The sequence below is a fragment of the Stenella coeruleoalba genome (genome assembly GCF_951394435.1).
Source record: "Stenella coeruleoalba genome assembly, chromosome: 15".
Lineage (NCBI taxonomy): Eukaryota > Metazoa > Chordata > Mammalia > Artiodactyla > Delphinidae > Stenella > Stenella coeruleoalba.
In genome coordinates, this window is record NC_137161.1 from 78,750,198 (window position 1) to 78,769,358 (window position 19,161).

Genomic DNA, 19,161 nt, shown 5'->3' on the forward strand with positions numbered 1-19,161 from the left:
CAACTCGGAGGCCACTAGCCACAGATGGCTGTTTAAATTATTTAAATAAATTTTAAAATTCATTCCTCAGTGCTGAGACAGGCAGGAAGGGGGCAGGGCACAACCATTAAATCCCCACCCCTCCTCCAAGATAGTCAGAATATCCCCCCCACTCATCAGCGTATGAAATTATCCAGCCCATAAAAACTAACCTCCCGGGCTTCCCTGGTGGCGCAGTGGTTGAGAGTCCGCCTGCCGATGCAGGGGACACGGGTTCGTGCCCCGGTCCGGGAGGATCCCACATGCTGCGGAGCGGCTGCGCCCGTGAGCCATGGCCGCTGAGCCTGCACGTCCGGAGCCTGTGCTCTGCAACGGGAGAGGCCACAACAGTGAGAGGCCCGCGTACCGCAAAAAAAAAAAAAAAAAAGAAAACTAACCTCCCCATATTTCAGGGCAACCTGTCACTTTCTGAGATGGCCCACACTCTGTCTATGGAGTATGTATCACTCTCAGTAAGTCCACTTCTTACCGATCACTTTGCCTCTTGCTGAATTCCTTCCGCAACAACACATAAAGAACCTGAGCTTCATTAAGTCCTGAGACCAGGTATGTGATTTCACCAGGGAGATTGTGAGTTCAAGTCCCCTCCTAAGCCAGAGATTGTGGGTTCAAGTCCCATCTGAAGTGCGACTGGCTTCAAGTCCCAACCTATAGTGTTTGTTTTCAGCAGCACTAGGCACATTTCAAGCGCTCAACAGCCACTTGAACAGCGTGTATTTATAAAACATTTCCATCACCAAAGAAAGTTCTACTGGACAGCCTTGCATGGATCTTGGTGACTGTTCTAAAAATGAAGGCTAATCCTAGGTCCCTCTTTGGTCCGCAAGAATTCTGAGGCTCCTACTGCCTAAAAGCTGATGCTTTGGAGAAGCATAAAGGACGTCGGGAGTCGGGAGGGCACAGAGAACATTACTCAACCCAGATACCTTCCAAACTTCTCAGCAAGATTCTGGGATCTTCCCGGACTGAAGGCGGGCCAAGAACTTTGAGCTCATTGGCTGGTGGTGGAGGGGTGGGCGAGTTGCCAGCGCTTTCCTCTGATTGGACATTTTCTCTTAGCAGAAAACCAATCATCGAGGGAGGTGGGGGCGTGGCCAGGCTCGCCTACAGGCCCTTCCGCGAGTTCCAGCGCCCACCCACCCCGCTGGCGTGTCAGATTGGTGGTGAGTTCTGAACCCCTACCACCTAAGGGGCCCTTCCACCCGGAATCCCGCTCGCGTTGGCCGACAAGGAGGTGGGGCAGGTCCTCCCTCCCGCCGAGGGGAACACCCCTTCCAGCAGCCTTGAGTCCCCAGGTGTCCAGCCTCGCCCTCCCTGCGCTCAGTGTCCCCACCCCCACCCCCAGTGAAATGGGATTGCATTGTGCCGGTGGCCGGGAGAGGCCCCCTCCTGACAGCCTCCTCTGCTGGGCATGATGGGTGGGAGGGAGGTGAGACTGAGGTGGGCCTCAGGACACGGAAGCCGTGTCCCACAGGAGGATGGCTCTGGAAGAGGGCCGGAGCCTGCCCGAGGTGCGGGCGCGAGTGGGGGCTTCGCATGGCATCACCGACCTGGCCCACAAGCTTCACTTCTATGACCAATGGGCTCCGGATTATGACCAGGTAAACCGGCCGGGTCCTCACCTCTGCTTCCATCTGCTTGCCCGGCCTCAGTTTGCGTGTCTGTAAAGCCGGAATAGTGAGCCTTGCATCATCGCAGGGCAACGAATGTGAGAGGGAAGTAAGACCTGGGTGCAGCCCTGCAGTCCTGTCTCTTCTGGGACTGGCTCCTCTTCAGCGCATCCACAGTGGCCCTGCCCTCTCACCAGCCCCATCTTCCAGACTGGCAGACCCTAGAGATCAGGGGCCCAGACATCCCCACCCTGGGACTGCAGTCCAGGCAGAGGTGCCACTGAGGGGTCAGTATGAACTAAGCAGAGAGCCATGCCAAGGCCCACAGAAAAGACCCCAGCCGTGGGCTGAGGGCTACTCTCCAGTCCCCGCCCCTTGACAGAGGAAAGCACCTCATACCTGGTTCTCCCCTCACTGTAGTCCCAGCAGGCCCTGGGCCCCCGATGCACACAGCTAGGCCGGGCTGACTCCTAGACCACCCAAAAGGAGGTCCCCCAAACACTGGGGCACGGGGTGGCTCTTGGTGCAGCACTCTGTCCCCAGGATGTGGCCGCCCTGCAGTACCGCGCTCCCCAGCTCGCAGTGGACTGCCTCACCCAAGCCCTTCCAGGTCCACCCCACGCTGCCCTGATCCTGGACGTGGCCTGTGGTACTGGCCTAGTGGCTGCAGAGGTGAGACCACCCTAGATCTCCTGCCCTCCCTTCAGCCCCCACTTGCTCAAAATTCCTACTACCCCAGGCCCCAGATCCCCGCCTCCCTGCTCAGACTCACTGGTTCCAAACACTTGGGCTACATCCACTGCGGGGACCACTGTCCTCCCCGAGGTGCAGGGACCTAAGTGGGAGGCGGCAGGTATGAATTGTGACTGGGTCCCCCCACCCCAGCTGCAGGCTCGGGGCTTCCTCCAGCTGCATGGGGTGGATGGGAGCCCAGGGATGCTGGAACAGGCCCGGGCCCGTGGCCTCTACCAGCGCCTCAGCCTCTGCACCCTGGGTCAGGAGCCTCTACCCAGCTCTGAAGGTACTCCCCTACCCCCTTCAGCACCCGAAGGTACACCCTCTGACCAAGCCCACCTGACGTAGCCCCTTTCTTTTGCCAAGACTCCATCCCCCTTGCCTAGCCCTCCACAAGCCCCCTCCCACGCTGAGTCCTATTCTCTTTTCGAGCCCCCCAATCCCTCACTGAGACGCTTTCTCCGAAACTTCCGTCCCATGATCCGACCTCAGTCCAGGACTGGGCCACATCTGCCATATCCCCCATGGGATCTGGGTCCCACAGACACCAGTGGCAGGCCTGGTCCCTCCCCAGGCCCTGTCATGCGCACCCTCCCCCAGGGTGGTCTGAGGCCACACTGAAGACAAACCACCACGCCATGTCCGCACCTCCACACAGGGACCTTCGACGCGGTGCTGGTGGTGGGCGCCCTCAGTGACGGCCAGGTGCCCTGCAGTGCCCTACCTGAGCTCCTGCGGGTTACCAAGCCAGGTGAGAAGCAGCCCATCCAGCCACACGCAGGCACCTTCCCTTCTCCACACCCACAGACGCAAGCCTCAGAAAGCCTCAGGCCAAGCGAGAGTAGGGTTATGCCCAGGGTCACACAGCCTGGCATCCCAGCCACAGCTGCCGTCCCAGGCTCGGCTGCAGCCATCACCATCAACAGACCCAGGCAAACAGGCAGGGCGGGCAGGTTGCCAGCTTGCCTCTTATCCACTGGGAAACCAGAAGCAACTCCACTCTCCTCTCCAGCCTCTATTTCCTCATCAGTAAGCAGAGTGGCACAGTCCCTTCCCCGTAGGATTACAGTGAGAATTGGGTCAAGTAGTGTCTGTAAGGCCTGTGTTTCAGTCCTGGCACATAGTAGGGGCTCCGTTGAGTTCCCTCATCTTCCAGCTTCCGCACTAACCTAGGGGGAGTCTCTTTCTCTTTCGTGACCTCAGTTTCCTCATCTGTGAAATGGGGCTGCTCAGGTGAGATGATAGATGTGAGTGCTTTTCTATAAATTCCACAAGTGGGGCTGATGTGCAGGTGAGGGTTGTGTTTACTGTGCTGCTACTGTGTGCCTTGCCCCGTGCTTGCTTCTGCCCTGGGGAGAAGGTACACACCCAACCCACATGCCCCAGAAAGGGACCAGGGGAAAAAGACCAAGCCCGAGGTGGGCCCACAGGGCTGTGGGTGCTCAATGCCCTGAGAATTCAGACAAGAGAGGCATTTGGGACAGCTGGGATGGGGAGTGAGGGGCAGTCCACGCAGGAACACAGCCTAAGTGAAGTCCCAGGTAGAAAGGAGAGTGGTGGCGTGTGAGGACCACGAGGCTCAGACCTGGCTGCAGGACAGGATCTGGAAGCCCCGAAGGTGCCCCATCACAGCAAGATTGCATCTGGTCCCTGCCCCTTCACCCCTGCTGGGCTCAGCAGGGGCTCTGGCTAAGTCGAGACAGGTCTAGGCAGGCCTCATCCTCAGGGAACCGCAGAGGCTGACAGATGCAGGGACATTGGTGGCATCAGAGAGAGAGGTAGTGATCAGGCTCGGGAGGGCAGGAAACTCCCATCACCTGAACAAGTAAGGACCAGACCTCCTCGCCCAGCCTGTGCTTCCCAGTCCCCTCAGCCGGCCAGACTGCCCGCCCACATGTCACAGCCTCCTTGCTTCAGAGCCTTTCCTCTCACGAAGCCCCTCTCTGCCGGTAGCACCCTGCTTCTCCTTACCTCCTCCTCCAGGAAGCCTTCCAGACTCCTGTCTCTCCTGAGTATATCTGAGCCCGCATACGCTAGGTGCCTGGAGAAGACCTGGAGTGACAAGGTCGTTCATTCATTCAGCCAGTGCTTACTGACTGTGCTGGCCTTCCTGTGAGACAGGGTAACCATGCCTGCAAGCTGGGAAACTGAGGCTCCAAGAGGTGAAGGGAGTTGCCCAAGGTCCAAAGCCCATGAGCATTCAGACACAGCCATATCCTCCAGGAGAGGGGCTGGGTGAACAGTGAGAAGGGAGCCCCCTCTGTCAAGGGAATTCAGCCAAAAATTCCCAGCATAAAGGACACTCAAGCCTTGAAAGGTGTGTAGGAGGCTGGTAAGCTGAGGAAGCAGAGGGTATTCCTGGGGGAGGGATCAGTGAGCACCAGGGGCTTGGAGGTGGGAAAGGCTGGCCCGGGGGCAAAGCTGGGAGAACTTCCTCCCTTGAGGATGTGAGCAGGAAGGGGACAACCTTCCTGTCCCTGGCTCCTGCCCCTCCCTCACTCGCCTGCTCCTTCCCCACCCCTCCCCAGGTGGGCTGCTGTGTCTGACCACCAGGACCAACCCATCCAACCTGCGTTACAAAGAGGCGCTGGAGGCCACCCTGGCCAGGCTGGAGCAGGCCAGGGCTTGGGAACGCCTGGTGGCCTGGCCTGTGGACCAGTGGGAACTGGCCACCTCCGAGCTCGAGGTGGGGCCTGGCACCTCTGACAGCGACGGCTTCATCTCCGGCATCGTCTACCTGTACCGAAAGCAGGAGGCAGCCCAGGCTGAGGGAGTGAGGCCCAGTGCCTAGCCCCCAGCTGGCCTCTGAGCCTCCATGAGGCCTTGGCCAGGCCCATGGCTGGGCCTCCTCTGCTTTGCCTGTAAAACGAGGCCGCTGCACCAGCCCTGCCCCTCAGGAGAGCTATGCCTATTAAATGAGTCCCAGAAGCGGCAGCAGAGCTCTGGCTCGGCGGTTTTCTCACCCCTGCAAAGAGTGACATCTGTCCCTATGGAGGACAGAAGAGAAGAAACAGGACAGAGAGGGGCCCCATCCCTGGCTGTCCCTGTGCCAGGCACGATAGGGCCACAGATGTGACTCTGACCCCTCCTGGGGTGGAGGGCCCTCTCCCTCTAACTCACAGACCAGGAACCCGTGCTCACGCATCTGGGCCTTGGCCAAACACTTTCACGTGTCCAGGATTCGGTTTCCTCATCTCTAAAGGGATCGGAACGCGGAGCCGAGGGGCTCAGGGCGTAGCTTGGAGGCTGCCCCAGAGCTGGGCAGGTGAAAGGGCCTCGGTGACTGTCCGCACCAGCACCAGGTGGGGATGTGAACAGGGCTGGTGATAATGCCTCCAGACAGGAGCCAGGGAAGGCTTCATGGAGGAGGAGGCGCAGAGCTGAGCCTTTGGGACTAGAATTCAGAAGGGTGGAGAAAGGAAGAGGGACGTTCCAGGCTGAGGGCAGAGACAGCCTGAGCAAAGGCTGGGAGAAGGGACCTGGGGGGTGAGCAGACCAGCCTGGAGGCCCAGACGGAGCTGGAACAAAAGGAGGGGAGGGCAGGTGGCCCATCCCCCAGGGCTGGCTGTTCTCGTCTTTCCTCCCTCCTACAGTCCCCAGCACTTTCCTAAGGTCCTGGGCTTTACGCTCTGACAAATGGAGGGCTTGAGCAAGGTGACTCCAAAGCTCGGGGCCAGTTTCGACGTCTCACAATTCCCCAGAACCAGTTTTGTAAGTCTTCTGGTCCTGGCCACCACACGGTCGTCCTGCCCCTCACCACCCCCCTGCCCAGGCTTCCAACCCTGCCCTCCCCTCCACCTCCGCAGCTGAAATCAGAAACGATACAGTCTTCCTGTGCACAGGTCCCATTTATTGTAGAAAATAATAGCAATTACCGTGACAAATAGTTTAAATTACAAAACAGAAACCACGTAGCAGCAGGGGGAAGCCCCAGGACTTCCTGGGGTTAGGACCAGAGAAAGAGCATTCCCCCTGCCTCTCCCAGGCTCTCCAATGACCTTGGCAGGAGTGAGGATCCAGAGGTGGCCAGTCTCAAGGGGCCCGGGGTCCTTCTTCGGAGCCTGCAGGACAGGGGCTGGAAGGGGTGTGGGCAGCCTGGGCCACATGTAGCCCCCTCCCCCACCACTACCCAAACCAGTTTGTAGCACCTCTGCCCCTCCCCTCTAAACCTGTCCGTCCACTCTCTGCTCGGCAACTATGCTCCAAGGGCAGGTGGGTGAGCAAGGCGGCCGTTCTCGTGGCCACAGGTTTCCATGGGCAAGGCGCAGCCCAAGCGCTCGCTGACCCACCCAGAGGATGCTGGCAGACAGAGTGGGGAGGATCAAAGAAGGGGGCCGTGATCAACACGGGCATAGTCCCATGGTCCGCTGAACACCCACTCAGAGGCAGAGCCCAAGCAAAGTCAGGGCTGAGCTGTCCGGGCCAGCAGGAGCCAGCCCCCCGTATCCACAGCCATTCCGAGGAGGGTGGTACAGGAGTCTCTTTCCATCCATCCTTGCTAGTGTTGGAGGTGACCTTGAGAAAATGTCCGACAGGGCCAGGAGGGGCTGAGGGCTGCTGGCCAACGGCCTGGCTCAGTCTCTGCTTGGCAGGCCATCCTGGGGTCACAGTAAGCTCAGTCCAGGGAGAAACAAAGCTGAAAGGAAAAGAGTCAACGGTAGCGCCTTACACGTAGTTGCTGGCTGGAGCGGAGCGGGCGGCAGAGTACTTGGCAGAGTAGGGCTTGTCGGTACGGGGTGGGCAGTTGCAGCAAAGCAAGGCCCCACCGAGCATCAGCAGGCCAGAGGCGGCCCAGCCAATGTAGAGCGAGGCACCCATCTCCCGCTTCTGGCCCGAGGCCACCAGTGGGTTATAGAAGTCGCGGATGATATTGTGGGCCGTCCAGGACACGGGCACCATCACCAGCAAGCCGGCCAGCAGGAACACCACGCCGGCCACAATCATGGTCTTGGCCTTGGCGCTCTCATCCTCCACGCAGTTGGTGCACTTGCCGCCCACCACCGAGAGCAGCACACCGAGCACGGCCAAGATGATGCAGATGACGATGAGGGCGCGGGCCGCCTGCAGGTCCTGCGGCAGCGCCAGCAGCGAGTCGTACACCTTGCACTGCATTTGGCCCGTGCTCTGCACCACGCAGTTCATCCACAGGCCCTCCCAGATGGTCTGGGACGTGACGATGTTGCTGCCGATGAAGGCCGTCACGCGCCACATGGGCAGCGCGCAGCTCAGTATGGCGCCCAGCCAGCCCAGCACGGCCAAAGCGATACCCATCACCTGCAGCCCCATGGAAGCCATAGCTTAGCGTCTGCTGGGGTCTAGGACCTGGAAGGCTGTGGGGATCCGGCCCTGGAGGCTGTAGGAGTCCAAGTGCCGAGGATGAACACTCAGCGTTCGCAGGGAGGTCTTTCACGGCAAGTCCAGAGGCAAAGCCAGTTGGAGCAGCTCCGGGTGCCTTTCCTGAGGGTCAGAGGCACAAACCCAGCGAGAGTCAGAGTGTAACACAACCAGTTCCTTCCTGCCGACAGCTGCCGCAAGCTCTCAGGCTAAAGACTGGAGCGGTTATAGGGCTCCGCGGGAGGGGCGGGGGCCGAGGGAGGGGTTTCAGTCCCTGGAGCCGCCCCCTGACCAGTTTCTCTAGATTCCTGAGCCTGCCAACAAAAGAACTTTCAGGCCCCAACCCTCGGCCCCTGAGTCACCACGCTGGAGAGCCAGTCTCAGAGGAAACTGCCCTTTCCCCCTGCCCCCAGGCCCGTGCTGAGGTCATCCGGGAGATAGACACTGAGTCACAGCCTGCAAACACCTGGACATACCTGGGGGGCCGGAGCGGGGAGCCGGGCCCAGCCAGGTTTGGGGCCTGAAGACCAGGGTTCCCACACCCCAGGGCTCCCTCATTCCAGGCTTGGGTGGTTGGATGGAAGGTGGCTACCTTCAGGGAGAGGGTCTGAGGATAGAGTCCTGGGAACATCAAAGAGCAGCCCCACCATGATTACTGATGTCAGAGTCCTCATCAGCTGCATCACTGGCCTGACAATTACTTGTTAAGCGTCTCGCCATCCATGCATCTGCATTACCCGCGTCTGGACATTGGCCTGATGTGGTCCAGTTTTAAGGACCAAGGAGCTGGGGGGCCCGGACTCCTGGGTCCATCACGTGCCCTCCCCATCTCTCACCACCATCACCTGGCTTCCCAGCCCTGCCGGAGGAGGGGTCTCGGAGGTGATGCCCTTTTGGCCAAAGAGAGAAGGAAGCCTGCCCCCAACCTCAGAAGTTTCAGCCAGTTTCTGCTGGGGCAAAGCCGGCTTGGCCAGAATTAGGTCGGGGAGGTCACCAAGAGAAAGCCATGGGCCAGACCCTGGGGACATCAGTCCAGCAAACAGGTGTTTACTTAGTGAAGATACACAGAACCGTCCTCTGATAAAGCCAGAATGGGAGCAAAGTCCCATGAGACTCGGAAGGGGAGGAAAAACTCAGCTGGGGTGTCGGGGGTGGTGCCTGGGAGGGGGCCTGACAGGGAAAGGGAGTTGCCTGGCATAACTCCAGGCAACTGGGTTGTGCTGCAGAGGCACTGATGACAGAAATCGCCATGGACGGGGCCCTCTGGAGTTGGGCAAGACAGCAGGACTAGGTGAAGGAGAGCTTCAGGGAGAGGGAACGGCGAGCGCCAAGGTGCCCAAGGTGGGGAGATGCAGCTAGTTCTGGGAACCAGAACAGATTCAGAGGAATCCAGTCTGACCAGAGACGGGGTAGTGGGGGAGGGGCCAGAGGAAAAGAGCCAGAAATTTCTGCCTCAGGCATCTCGGAGCCCTGGGCTGTGCACAGAGGCTGTGAGACCAGCAAGGGCATCGGATGCCAGGTTGAGAAAGGGGTCTCTGGAAACAGGATGGAGGTGAAAGCCGGGCAGAGGGCAAGGATTAGGAAGGGCCTGATTCAGGGCAGGGGCTTTGGGAACCTAAAGGAAGGAGTCACTGTGGTGGGGAGAGAGAATGGCCAGGCTCATCCTGGCTGGATCAAGGGAACCCCACCCCCTTTCTTCCCCACGTGCTGGGGAGCTCATCCCTGAGCCCCCAGCATTGTCCAGCCCCGTGCCTGGTGCCCTGGGGCAGCTGGGTGTCTAATCTGACCCTGGCAGTGGTCCCTGAGCTTCCCGAGAAAGAGAGCTATCCTGTGTGGGTGATTTGGGTAGAAGCTTTCTGTGAGCTATTTAAAACGTGCTGACAGCCTGTGGAACCATAGGGCTGGCAGGAATAAGCTAGCGCGATGGGGAAACTGAGGTCCTTGTACTGTGGTTGACTGTAAACACTTCGGTCTCCCCTACAAGGCTGGGGGCTCCTGAAGGATAGATACTCAGCCTCAGAGCTCAGCGCAGGGGTTGACACCTACTAGGTGCTCAACAAGGCAGGAGGCATTATCCCGGTTCCCAGCTGCCCTCCCCCACTCCCCCTCAGCCCCAGACACACACACCAACACAAACAGGAATAGTTCCTGCCAGGACCACGCCTCCCTGGCGTTCTCCTTACCAGGCTTCGAGGAACAGCACGCAAACAGGCCTGTGGACTGAGCAACGGAGATACTGCCCTTCCAGAGGGACGATAAGTGCTTCCCTGCAGTGACCTCATCACAGCCTGCCTATCATTAAGCAGGGCAAGGACTCTTACTGCCTTTGCACAGATGGGTGAACTGAGGCCCAGGGAGGGCCGTGTGGGGCTTGCCCAGAACGGGGTGGGCTGGTCATTCCAGCCCTTCAGTAAGGTTTCTGCCTACAGAGACCCTCACTCACCCCCTACACGCCCGTCCCTCAACTTCCTGCTCTTGTTCTGGGACACAGCCGACTGGCACTTGGAGAAGCAGCAGTGGGGGAGGGGGAGCACACAGGCCCTAGAGCTTTCCACCTGTGGCCCAACAGAAGTGACTAAGAAGCTGTCCTTCCCTGCCCAGCTCAGCCAAGCACTTCAGAGGCAGGGGAGGGGCTGAAAGCTAGGGGGAGGACAGGTGCAAGAGGGCCCAAGGCAAAGGGCAGGCCCAGGGCAGGGGAGCTCAGGTGGAGCTCGAGGTGCTCAGGTGTGAAGGAGAAACAGGAGCCAGTCCTGGGGGAGCTGTGAGCCCTCTGCACATGAGTGGAGCTGGAGAAATATTTGCTGAGGATTCATTTACGCCAGGAGACACTGGCTGGGTCCCACGCACCTGCTGCAGGAAAAACACCGGCAAAGCCGGAACAATTTTCCTACACCCACTCTGGCTCCCTGGGCCTGGTCCTCCCAACAGCTTAGACAGTCTTTCACTGTGACACTTTACTAGTGTGTCTGCCATTCATGACTTTTGCTTTGGGGGCTGAGAGGGCAGGGTTAGCACTTATTTCTTTTTCTTTCTCCCAACATACACTAATTTGACGCCAATAGAATTGTATCTTACACGCTGGTTTTTATCAAGGACAGCGCTCTCCCCAGCCAGATCAGGTCACCCATCTCCGCCCATAACCCTCTCACCAGCCCCGTGACCTCGGGGGAAGCCAGCTCCATCTCTGGGCCTCAACTTCTCTCTGTAAATTGAAGACATTAGCACATTTCCCGATCTAAGACAGATGTGAAATAAGACGAGGATGTGAAAGTGCTTTGCGAGCTGAAAAGCTTGGGACCGTGAGGAGGAAAGAGCCAAGTTCATGTCACAAAGCATCAGGCCCTCAGCTCTGGTTCTACCCTCGCACCGAAGGGGAGCTGGGACTTCTCAGACCCTGGTCCCCAGGGCCCCAGGGGCTCAGCCAAGTCTTTGATCACAACGCACACATACACACACACACAGCCTTGTGCCCAGCTCCCTGCATGTCCCTGGGAAAGTGGCAGATAAAGTCTCGCATCCAACCTTGAGGCGCCCTGCTGCCATCTGAGCCTTCTTTGTCCTTCTCTGGTCTGTGCGGGTCCACCAGACCCCTGCCGAGGCGGCCAGAGGGATCTCTGAGGGCTGAGCGGACCCGAGTCCCGGGACCCTTCACTCTTCTCCGCTGGGACCAGGAACTCTAAGGCCAGGTGTCAACTTAAAATTATTCTTCCCCACCAAACATACGTTTTGATCTGTATAAAACCAAATGGCTAGGGCTTCCCTGGTCATGCAGTGGTTGAGAGTCCGCCTGCCGATGCAGGCGACACGGGTTCGTGCCCCGGTCCGGGAAGATCCCACATGCCACGGAGCGGCTAGGCCCGTGAGCTATGGCCGCTGAGCCTGTGAGTCCGGAGCCTGTGCTCCGCAATGGGAGAAGCCACAGTGGTGAGAGGCCCGCGTACCGAGAAAAAAAAAACCAAATGGCTTTTCCGAAAAAAAAAAAGAAAAAGGAAGAAGCCTCACTCTCAGCTCAGAAATCAGTCTAGCTGGAAGTTGGCTCAAAACGATTTATTTCTGCAGGAGTTCACTAACTTCTCTGCCCACAGACACAAGTTAAGATCCTGTTCTTTTTTAACCAGAGACAATGTCATTAAGTTAAAAATTTGTTTAAATTTTAGTGAATAATCTGCAGTGGGGTGTCATAATTCTCCGTGAGTGTAAAGATTGTGTCTCGAGTCACTTCAGAGCCATCGTCCTGGATGGTCCCAGGAGGAAGATCTCCTGGATGCTTCCAGCAAACAGGCGGTCACTTCCAGACCCTGGGCCGGTATGCACTGGCCGCCTCCTGCTGGCTCTGGCAACAGTGGGGATTTCACTAGGGCAGGCCCAGCCCTGGCTGGGAGGGCTGGGCCCCAGGCTGGGACTTTCAGAATCTGGGGCAGAATGTCGTGGTCCTTTTATGGCTCTCTTCTGAGATGACCCCAGCCCTCCCCGGGTTGAGTCCCAGCTCTGTCACTACCAATTCTGCGACACTGGGCAATAGAATTAAACTCTCTCAACCAATTTCCTCATCCGGGGAAGGAGGACAACATCTCCCTCTGAGGCAGTGGGATGCTCCGTGAAAACACGGAAGCAAGGCCCACTCAGTCCACTGAGATTCTTCTCGCCGCCTTGACAGGGGTCCGGCGGGCCCAGTCCAGGCCCTAGAAAGCCACGGGCCCTGGGCTCAGAAGTGGAGGCCAGGCCCTGGGCTGAGTGGGTAGCCCCCTGCCCGTAGCCTGGCAGCCCACACCGGTGGCCACGCTCCCCACTTGGCCCCGGAGGGGGTAATGACAGGCCTGGTTCCCCACATACATGGAGGGAGAAGGTGGGGTGGGGTGGGGTGGCATCTCCAAGGAAGAGAAGCGAGGCCACGCTGCTGGCTGCAGCCCCACGGCCCAGGCACTTCTGGGAATGGGATGGAGGGATGGCAGGGATGGAGCTGGGTTCAGAGAGAGGGAGGGGCTGAGCGGGGGCGGGGGGTGGGTGGGGGGATGTGGGTGCTCTGAATGGGCTTGGCTAGAGAGAGGGGCTCAGCGGGGGAAGGGCTCTGTGAAGAGAGGGAGACTGAAAGACAGGATGGGACTGAGTGAGTTTTTAATTAGTTTCCATGAAATTAGTGCTTCTGAGTCCAGCTTCTGCCTGGCAGTTTCAAAGAGCCCATATTTATGCAAGACCGGAGCCATCCTCACCGCCCACCCTGCTGTCCACCGTTCACAAGCCACTGCCCTGCTTCTCAGAGGGGTCCATCCCAGGGACAGGAGAACTCCTTCCCGCCCCCCCATCCCTCCCTCCTGCTCCCCCTACCTAACTTCAGAGCAGCCCCTGTCTCTTGATTGTATGATACATCCATTTTCCAGAGGCAGAGGAAGAAGAGGACTTAAAGGCCAGGGGATCCCCGAGGACCTTCTAATCTTTTGGAGGGATCAGTCCTGCCCAGCCCACACCCCCCAGCCAGGTCACTGGCCAGCAGGAGTTGGGCCTGCTAAGGTGCCTTAGTATTATGAGACATCATGTTTTCTCACTACAAAACCATGCAGGGCACCATCTGTCCCATTCTAGAGATGAGAAAACTAAGCCTCGGAGAACTGATGTGACATTCCAGGGCCATGAGAATCATGAGAACAGTGGGAATTGGGCCAGTGCCTGCCCTCGAGACCCCCTGATCTAAACAGACAACTCCCTAGACCAGAGAAGGCAGCTCTGTGTGGGCTCCGGAGGAAAGGGTCAGCAGCATCCTGGGCCCAAGGCGGGCTTCCTGGAGGAGGGAGAGGGAAGGAGAGCTGTGAGAGGTGAGTAAAAGCTTAGAATCCTATGGAAAGGAGAGAGTTCTCTAAAAAGGGGAGCGGCAAGGGGCAGAGACTAGGGGCCTTTCGGGGGCCTTGTGGTGTCTGGAGCTGGGCAGGTGGTGGAGCTGGGCTGGAAGGCAAGTTGGGCACATCAGGAAAAGCCTCAAGTAGCCAGCTCAAGAGCTGGGGTGCCCAGGGGAGCCATGGACAGGCTTTGAGCAAGGGTAGGCCCAGACAGCTGTTACTTGGGCCTTCGTGGTAGGTTAATTGGATGGGGAGAGCCAGGAGGGCTGCCCTGCTCTCGGGTGGATGGAACCTTGAGATATTAGGGGGACATCTTGACCCAGGACCAGCTAGACCCCCAGAGCAGCCTGCTTCCCCCGGGCCAAGACAGACGTTGTCTCCAATGGGTAGAGCCAGGGGCTGGAGTCATCCCTACTTGCTTCCTGCCCACCCTCCAAGTGCGGACCCCAGGGGATCCTGGAACCCAGCACCTTTTCCCTCCCAGCAGCCTGGGCAGGTTACACCTGATGACGACAGCTTACAGAGAAGCTGTCTCTACTTCCATGACATACCAAGAGGGAGAGAGAAACTAGCAGGTCAACCAGGGGACTCCCAGGTAGGCAGCCAGTGAGTCAGCAGTGACAGACCAGGGACAAAACCAAAAATCTATCCATTGTAAGTGGCATTTCACCCCAGCCCCAGGTGACTCAGAGATCGTATTACCCTTTCCTCCGGGCCTGGCCGGCATTCTCCTACTGGAGTGCCTCCAGGCATGGTTGGGGTAGACACCACCCACAGATCCTGACCCCTGGCCTTCTTGGGGCCCAGTTCAACTGCCAGGTCTTTGTCCTACCGCCCGGTGCGCCCACTGACCCAGCCCTCATTCTCTGCTGGCTCCCAGCTCTGGATCAGTCTAGCCCTGAGGAAGGGTACAGCCGGCCCTGACCTGCCTGCCATGGGCTGGGGAGCAGGATGTGGGGACCAGCTGGGAGCAGCCACACCTCTGGTTAGTGTGAACTTTTTTTCTTTTTCAATGTTCTTTTTATAGCAGGGCTTAACCTACATGATTTGAACTTTTTTTTTTTTGTGGTACGCAGGCCTCTCACTGCTGTGGCCTCTCCCACTGCGGAGCACAGGCTCCGGATGCGCAGGCTCAGCGGCCATGGCTCACGGGCCCAGCCGCTCCGTGGCATGTGGGATCTTCCCGGACCGGGGCACGAACCCATGTCCCCTGCATCGGCAGGCGGACTCTCAACCACTGTGCCACCAGGGAAGCCCCAACCTACATGATTTGAACTTTTGACAAGGACCTGAGCGCTCACCCACAGCCCTTGGTCACACCCTCCCTTCCCCCTCCATACAATCCCTGCTTCTCTCCAGTGAGGTTGGGGGACTGCAGGTACCCAGGGGGCTGGCCAGGCGCCAGTGGCTTGGTGTCACTGCCCGTCAGCATCACTCCACAGCTGTTCAGCCCCACATCAGCATGAAGCTGCCACCACACACCTGGGCATGCACCAAGGGTCCCGCGTGTTTCTTTATTTTCTTTTAATCCACTTCATTCCAGTTCTTTGCCACCTCAGCGGGCTGGCAGGGCTCTCAGCCTCAGAACTTCCTGCAGCTCCATCTCTGACCAGGGATATTCGACATCCCAGGACATCGGGAAGTCCTTCCTTGAACCATCAGCCAGTGCCAAGCCCTGGGTGCCGTGGAAACCTCCAGGCTCCAGTCTGCCTGGACCCCTCAGGGTCTGGGGCTCAGTGGCCTCCCAGCAACACCGAGGAATCAGAAATCACTGGCCTCGAGACTTCCCTGGCGGTCCAGTGGTTAAGACTCCGCGCTTCCACTGCAGGGGGGCACGGGTTCGATCTCTGGTCAGGGAACTAAGATCCCGCAGGCCACGTGGCACGGCCAAAAAACGAAATGAAAGAAATCACTGTCCAGGAACCATATAGTCATCAACTAAAAGGTATCACCTTTCATTCCTGTGAGTAGTGCCTGGCGTATGGTAGAAGCATGTAGTAGGAACCTCCCCACATGCCACACACTCTCAAGTCATCCACCCGCCCACATCATTGCTTTCCAATAGGGGAATCTCTCTGCTATCCCTTCCTCCTGTCCCCACTCCAGAACACCAAACCCCAGCTCTTCTTGACCTCGGCCTTTACCTCAAAGTCAAGCCCAGGGAGAGCTTCTGCCTCAGCCTTGGCTCTCTTTCCACCCCACCCCAGTCCCAAGCCTGACCAGTTGCTGCTGGGAACGGGGAAGAAGAGAGAGCAGAGGCAAACTGATATGGCAATAAGCCCCCCACACACATGCACACACCAGCCATGGTTTCCTCAGCCTCCTTGCTGGCCTCCCACCGGCCTCACCCTCCACGCCCACTCACCCCCAAGCCCAACTCACCCACAGAAGTCTTCCCCAGGCGCCTCCACCCCTACCCACCCCATACTAAAGTCTGCCGTAATCTGGCCCAGCCTTCCTCTCCTGCTTCATATCCTGAATCATATCCATACACACTGGGCTTCCCTGCTGATGGGGAGAAGGATCCCCCATCCCATGTAACTCTGGTACCCGGGCCTCCCTTTGGGATGAATCTGGTACAAAACAGCCCTCCCGGCTTTTTCCCTTCTTTGTGCTCTGGACAGTCTGGGGCACTCAGGCCTTGTTATCTTGGAAGACAAGGGCAGTGACATTAATAATAATAGCTACCTGAATGTTCATAGCAGCATAATTCCAACAGTCAAAAGGGAAACAACCCAAGTGGCCGTCAGAGGATGAACTGATCAACTACGTGGGCTATATTCATGCACCGGAATTATTTTTCAACCACAAAAAGGAATGAAGTGCTGATCCGTGCTACAACATGGGTGAACGTTGAAAACATGCTAAATGCAAGTGTCAGACAAAAGGTCACATGTCGTATGATTCTGTTTACATGAAATGTCTAGAACAGGCAAATCTATAGAGACAGAAAGAAGATGAGTGGCTTAGGGCTGGAGGGGACGTGGCATAGGGTGGTAGAGGGTACAGGGTTTCTCTTTGGTGTGATGAAAATGTTCTAAAATTGGCTGTGATGATGGTTGCATACTCTGAATAGACTAAAAAAAACACTTTGTTATACACTTTAAATGGGTGAATTGCATGGTGTGTGAATTAGAGCTCAACAGAGCTGCTTTGAAAAGAATAATAATTAGCACTTGTCAAATGCCTGTCAGGTGCCAGGCAGGCCCCACACAGCCTCTGTTACCCCTCAGGACCTTGTGATGTATAATAGGAGTGGATTTCTGCCCCCAGAGAAACCACATTCACGTGAGGGTTTTTTTTTTTTAATTAATTAATTAATTTTAAAAATTAGAGTATAATTGCTTTACCATGTCGTGTTAGTTTCTGCTGTAGAACAAAGTGAATCAGCTCTATGTATACGTATTTCCCCTCCCTCTTGAGCCTCCCTCCCACCCTCCCTTTCCCACCCCTCTAGGTCATCACAGAGCACAAAGCTGAGCTCCCTGTGCTATGCAGCAGGTTCCCACTAACTATTTTACACATGGTCGTGCGAGTTTTTTTTTTAAATTCAACTTAATTGGCTATTCCAAAGATTTTTCTTTTCTATTTTTGACAATTGGAGCCCTTAAGATGCACAAGGGAATTGCATTTTGCATTTTAATTTTTATTTATTTATTTGGTAAAAGGAGCAAAGCAAGGACCTGGAGATATATACTGGAACAATCTCCTTAGAAGAATTCAGCAAAGTAGAAGATAAATATTTAAAGAGGAAAGGTTGGGGGGGAGGAGGGGTGGTTAATATAGTGAATCAGTAAGTCACTTCTAAATTAAACAAAACTGGAGTTGAAGAATAAATAGGTTTCCAACTGGCTGTTGCTGTTTTCCTTTGAAAAAAATAAACATTAAAAAAAAAGGGCTGTGACATTGAGATTTATTGAAATAGCCAAGTGGCCTGTTTTTCAACTAGTATGCAGTAAGCCTAGAAGTTAGGAGAGAATAGCTTCCTGCTAGCAGGAAACCTTCGTCTTGAGGACCTTACCCAGGCTCAAGGTGTCCTCTGAGGGGAACCAGGATTGAAGTTTTTTATTTCTCAGCAAGAGCTCTTCTGCGTGGCAAGGGCTCAGTAGTACGAAATAAAATGACAGTTCCTTCAGTGCTACAGGATATCCACTGTAACTCATTGAGAGACCACCCCAGTTCTTTCTGTTTTGTTTTCTGGGTTTCTTTTGCCTTTGTAGGAATCAGACACCTTGTGTAGAAAAAAGGGTTTATGCCGAGTAGAGGTGACTTTAGGCGGCAGCTTCCAGGCGATTTTGAAACCCATGCCGAAGTCCCTCCCCTTGTTACAGATGGCATAGAAGTCACAAGTCTATTAACTGGACTGTTTCTTCTCCTGCCTGTTGTTCCTGCTTTCTCTATTTCTGTCTGGATAGTCAGGAAAAGATTTAATGTTTCATATTTAAACAAAATATTTAATGTCTACACAGTAAAATTATTCAAATTTCAAACCAGTATTGAAACCAGTTGGAAACCAGCTGATAGTTTCTTAATCTCAGATTTAGAGATGAATGTAAACTGTATTCTGTTGAAACGTGCAAGTGTTCGATTCATGCCGTTTAAAAAACTCCTGCCTTGGGCTTCCCTGGTGGTGCAGTGGTTGAGAGTCCGCCTGCCAATGCAGGGGACACGGGTTCGTGCCCTGGTCTGGGAAGATCCCACATGCCGCGGAGCGGCTAGGCCCGTGAGCCATGGCCGCTGAGCCTGCGTGTCCGGAGCCTGTGCTCCGCAATGGGAGAGGGCACAACAGTGAGAGGCCCGCGTACTGCAAAAAAAAAAAAACAAAAAAGACAAAACTCCTGCCTCTAGGTCATTGTTAATGGGACCAACTTGTAAAGTTTGTAGCCTTAAAGAAATCTCCATGCATTTGTTCTGCTACAGCTCAAAAACATGAAGTGACTGCCTGGAATTTGGGGTTAGTCCCAGTGTTCAGGTGAAAGAGAGGTGACAGCTTTCCAAAGAAGGACCCAAACACACTAACACTGTCTTCTATAGGGATTGTTGGGCAGGCCTGGGTTCCAGGTCTGTACAGTGAACAGGAGGAAGGAAGAGCTCTGAAACAAGGCTCTGATACCATGGGTATATGTAGGAGAGAACTAATAAGATTCTGTTAATTAAGATCCAAAAAAAAAAGGGCTATCATCCCAGTCTACTAATGTAGATACCAAAGCTCAGAGCATTTAAGTGACTTCCCCGAGGTCACACAGCTTGTGGAGGCAGGATTTGAACCCAGAACTGTCTGAAACCACAGCCAGTGTGTAACCACCACACCAAACATCAAGTCTACTCAAGTCTGTTTTCAAGACAGCCGGGAGCTTGCTGGAACCGGGGAGAAACTCAGAAACCCTCAGGCCCTGTCTTCAAGGGTTGCTGGTCGGGTTGTGGACACGCTGGAGTGGTGAGACCTACCCGAGATGGTGTGGGCTGGGTAAAGGGCGCGGGGACCTAGCAGGATGGTGGAAATACAGGGTGCCTGTCCTAGGCAACACCCCATCTCTACCGCTACAACCCCCTGTCCAGAATGAGCTGGGACGCCCAGCAAGGTGACAGAGGCCTCGGCAGTGGCGCTGCAT

The 19,161-nt window shown here is 56.2% G+C and overlaps 2 protein-coding genes across 2 annotated transcripts; one reads left to right on the forward strand and one right to left on the reverse strand.

Moving 5' to 3' along the window:
- Positions 1-1,162: 1,162 nt before the first annotated feature.
- On the forward strand, positions 1,163-5,268 carry METTL27 (methyltransferase like 27). Its single transcript, XM_079945830.1, has 6 exons — positions 1,163-1,202; positions 1,514-1,640; positions 2,193-2,321; positions 2,535-2,670; positions 3,043-3,135; positions 4,913-5,268. Exons 2-6 carry the CDS (start codon positions 1,518-1,520, stop codon positions 5,173-5,175), a joined length of 744 nt encoding a protein of 247 aa, XP_079801956.1. The 5' UTR covers positions 1,163-1,202; positions 1,514-1,517; the 3' UTR covers positions 5,176-5,268.
- A 963-nt stretch (positions 5,269-6,231) lies between these two features.
- On the reverse strand, positions 6,232-7,902 carry CLDN4 (claudin 4). The gene has a single exon (XM_079946212.1). It carries the CDS (start codon positions 7,677-7,679, stop codon positions 7,050-7,052), a length of 630 nt encoding a protein of 209 aa, XP_079802338.1. The 5' UTR covers positions 7,680-7,902; the 3' UTR covers positions 6,232-7,049.
- Positions 7,903-19,161: the final 11,259 nt, after the last annotated feature.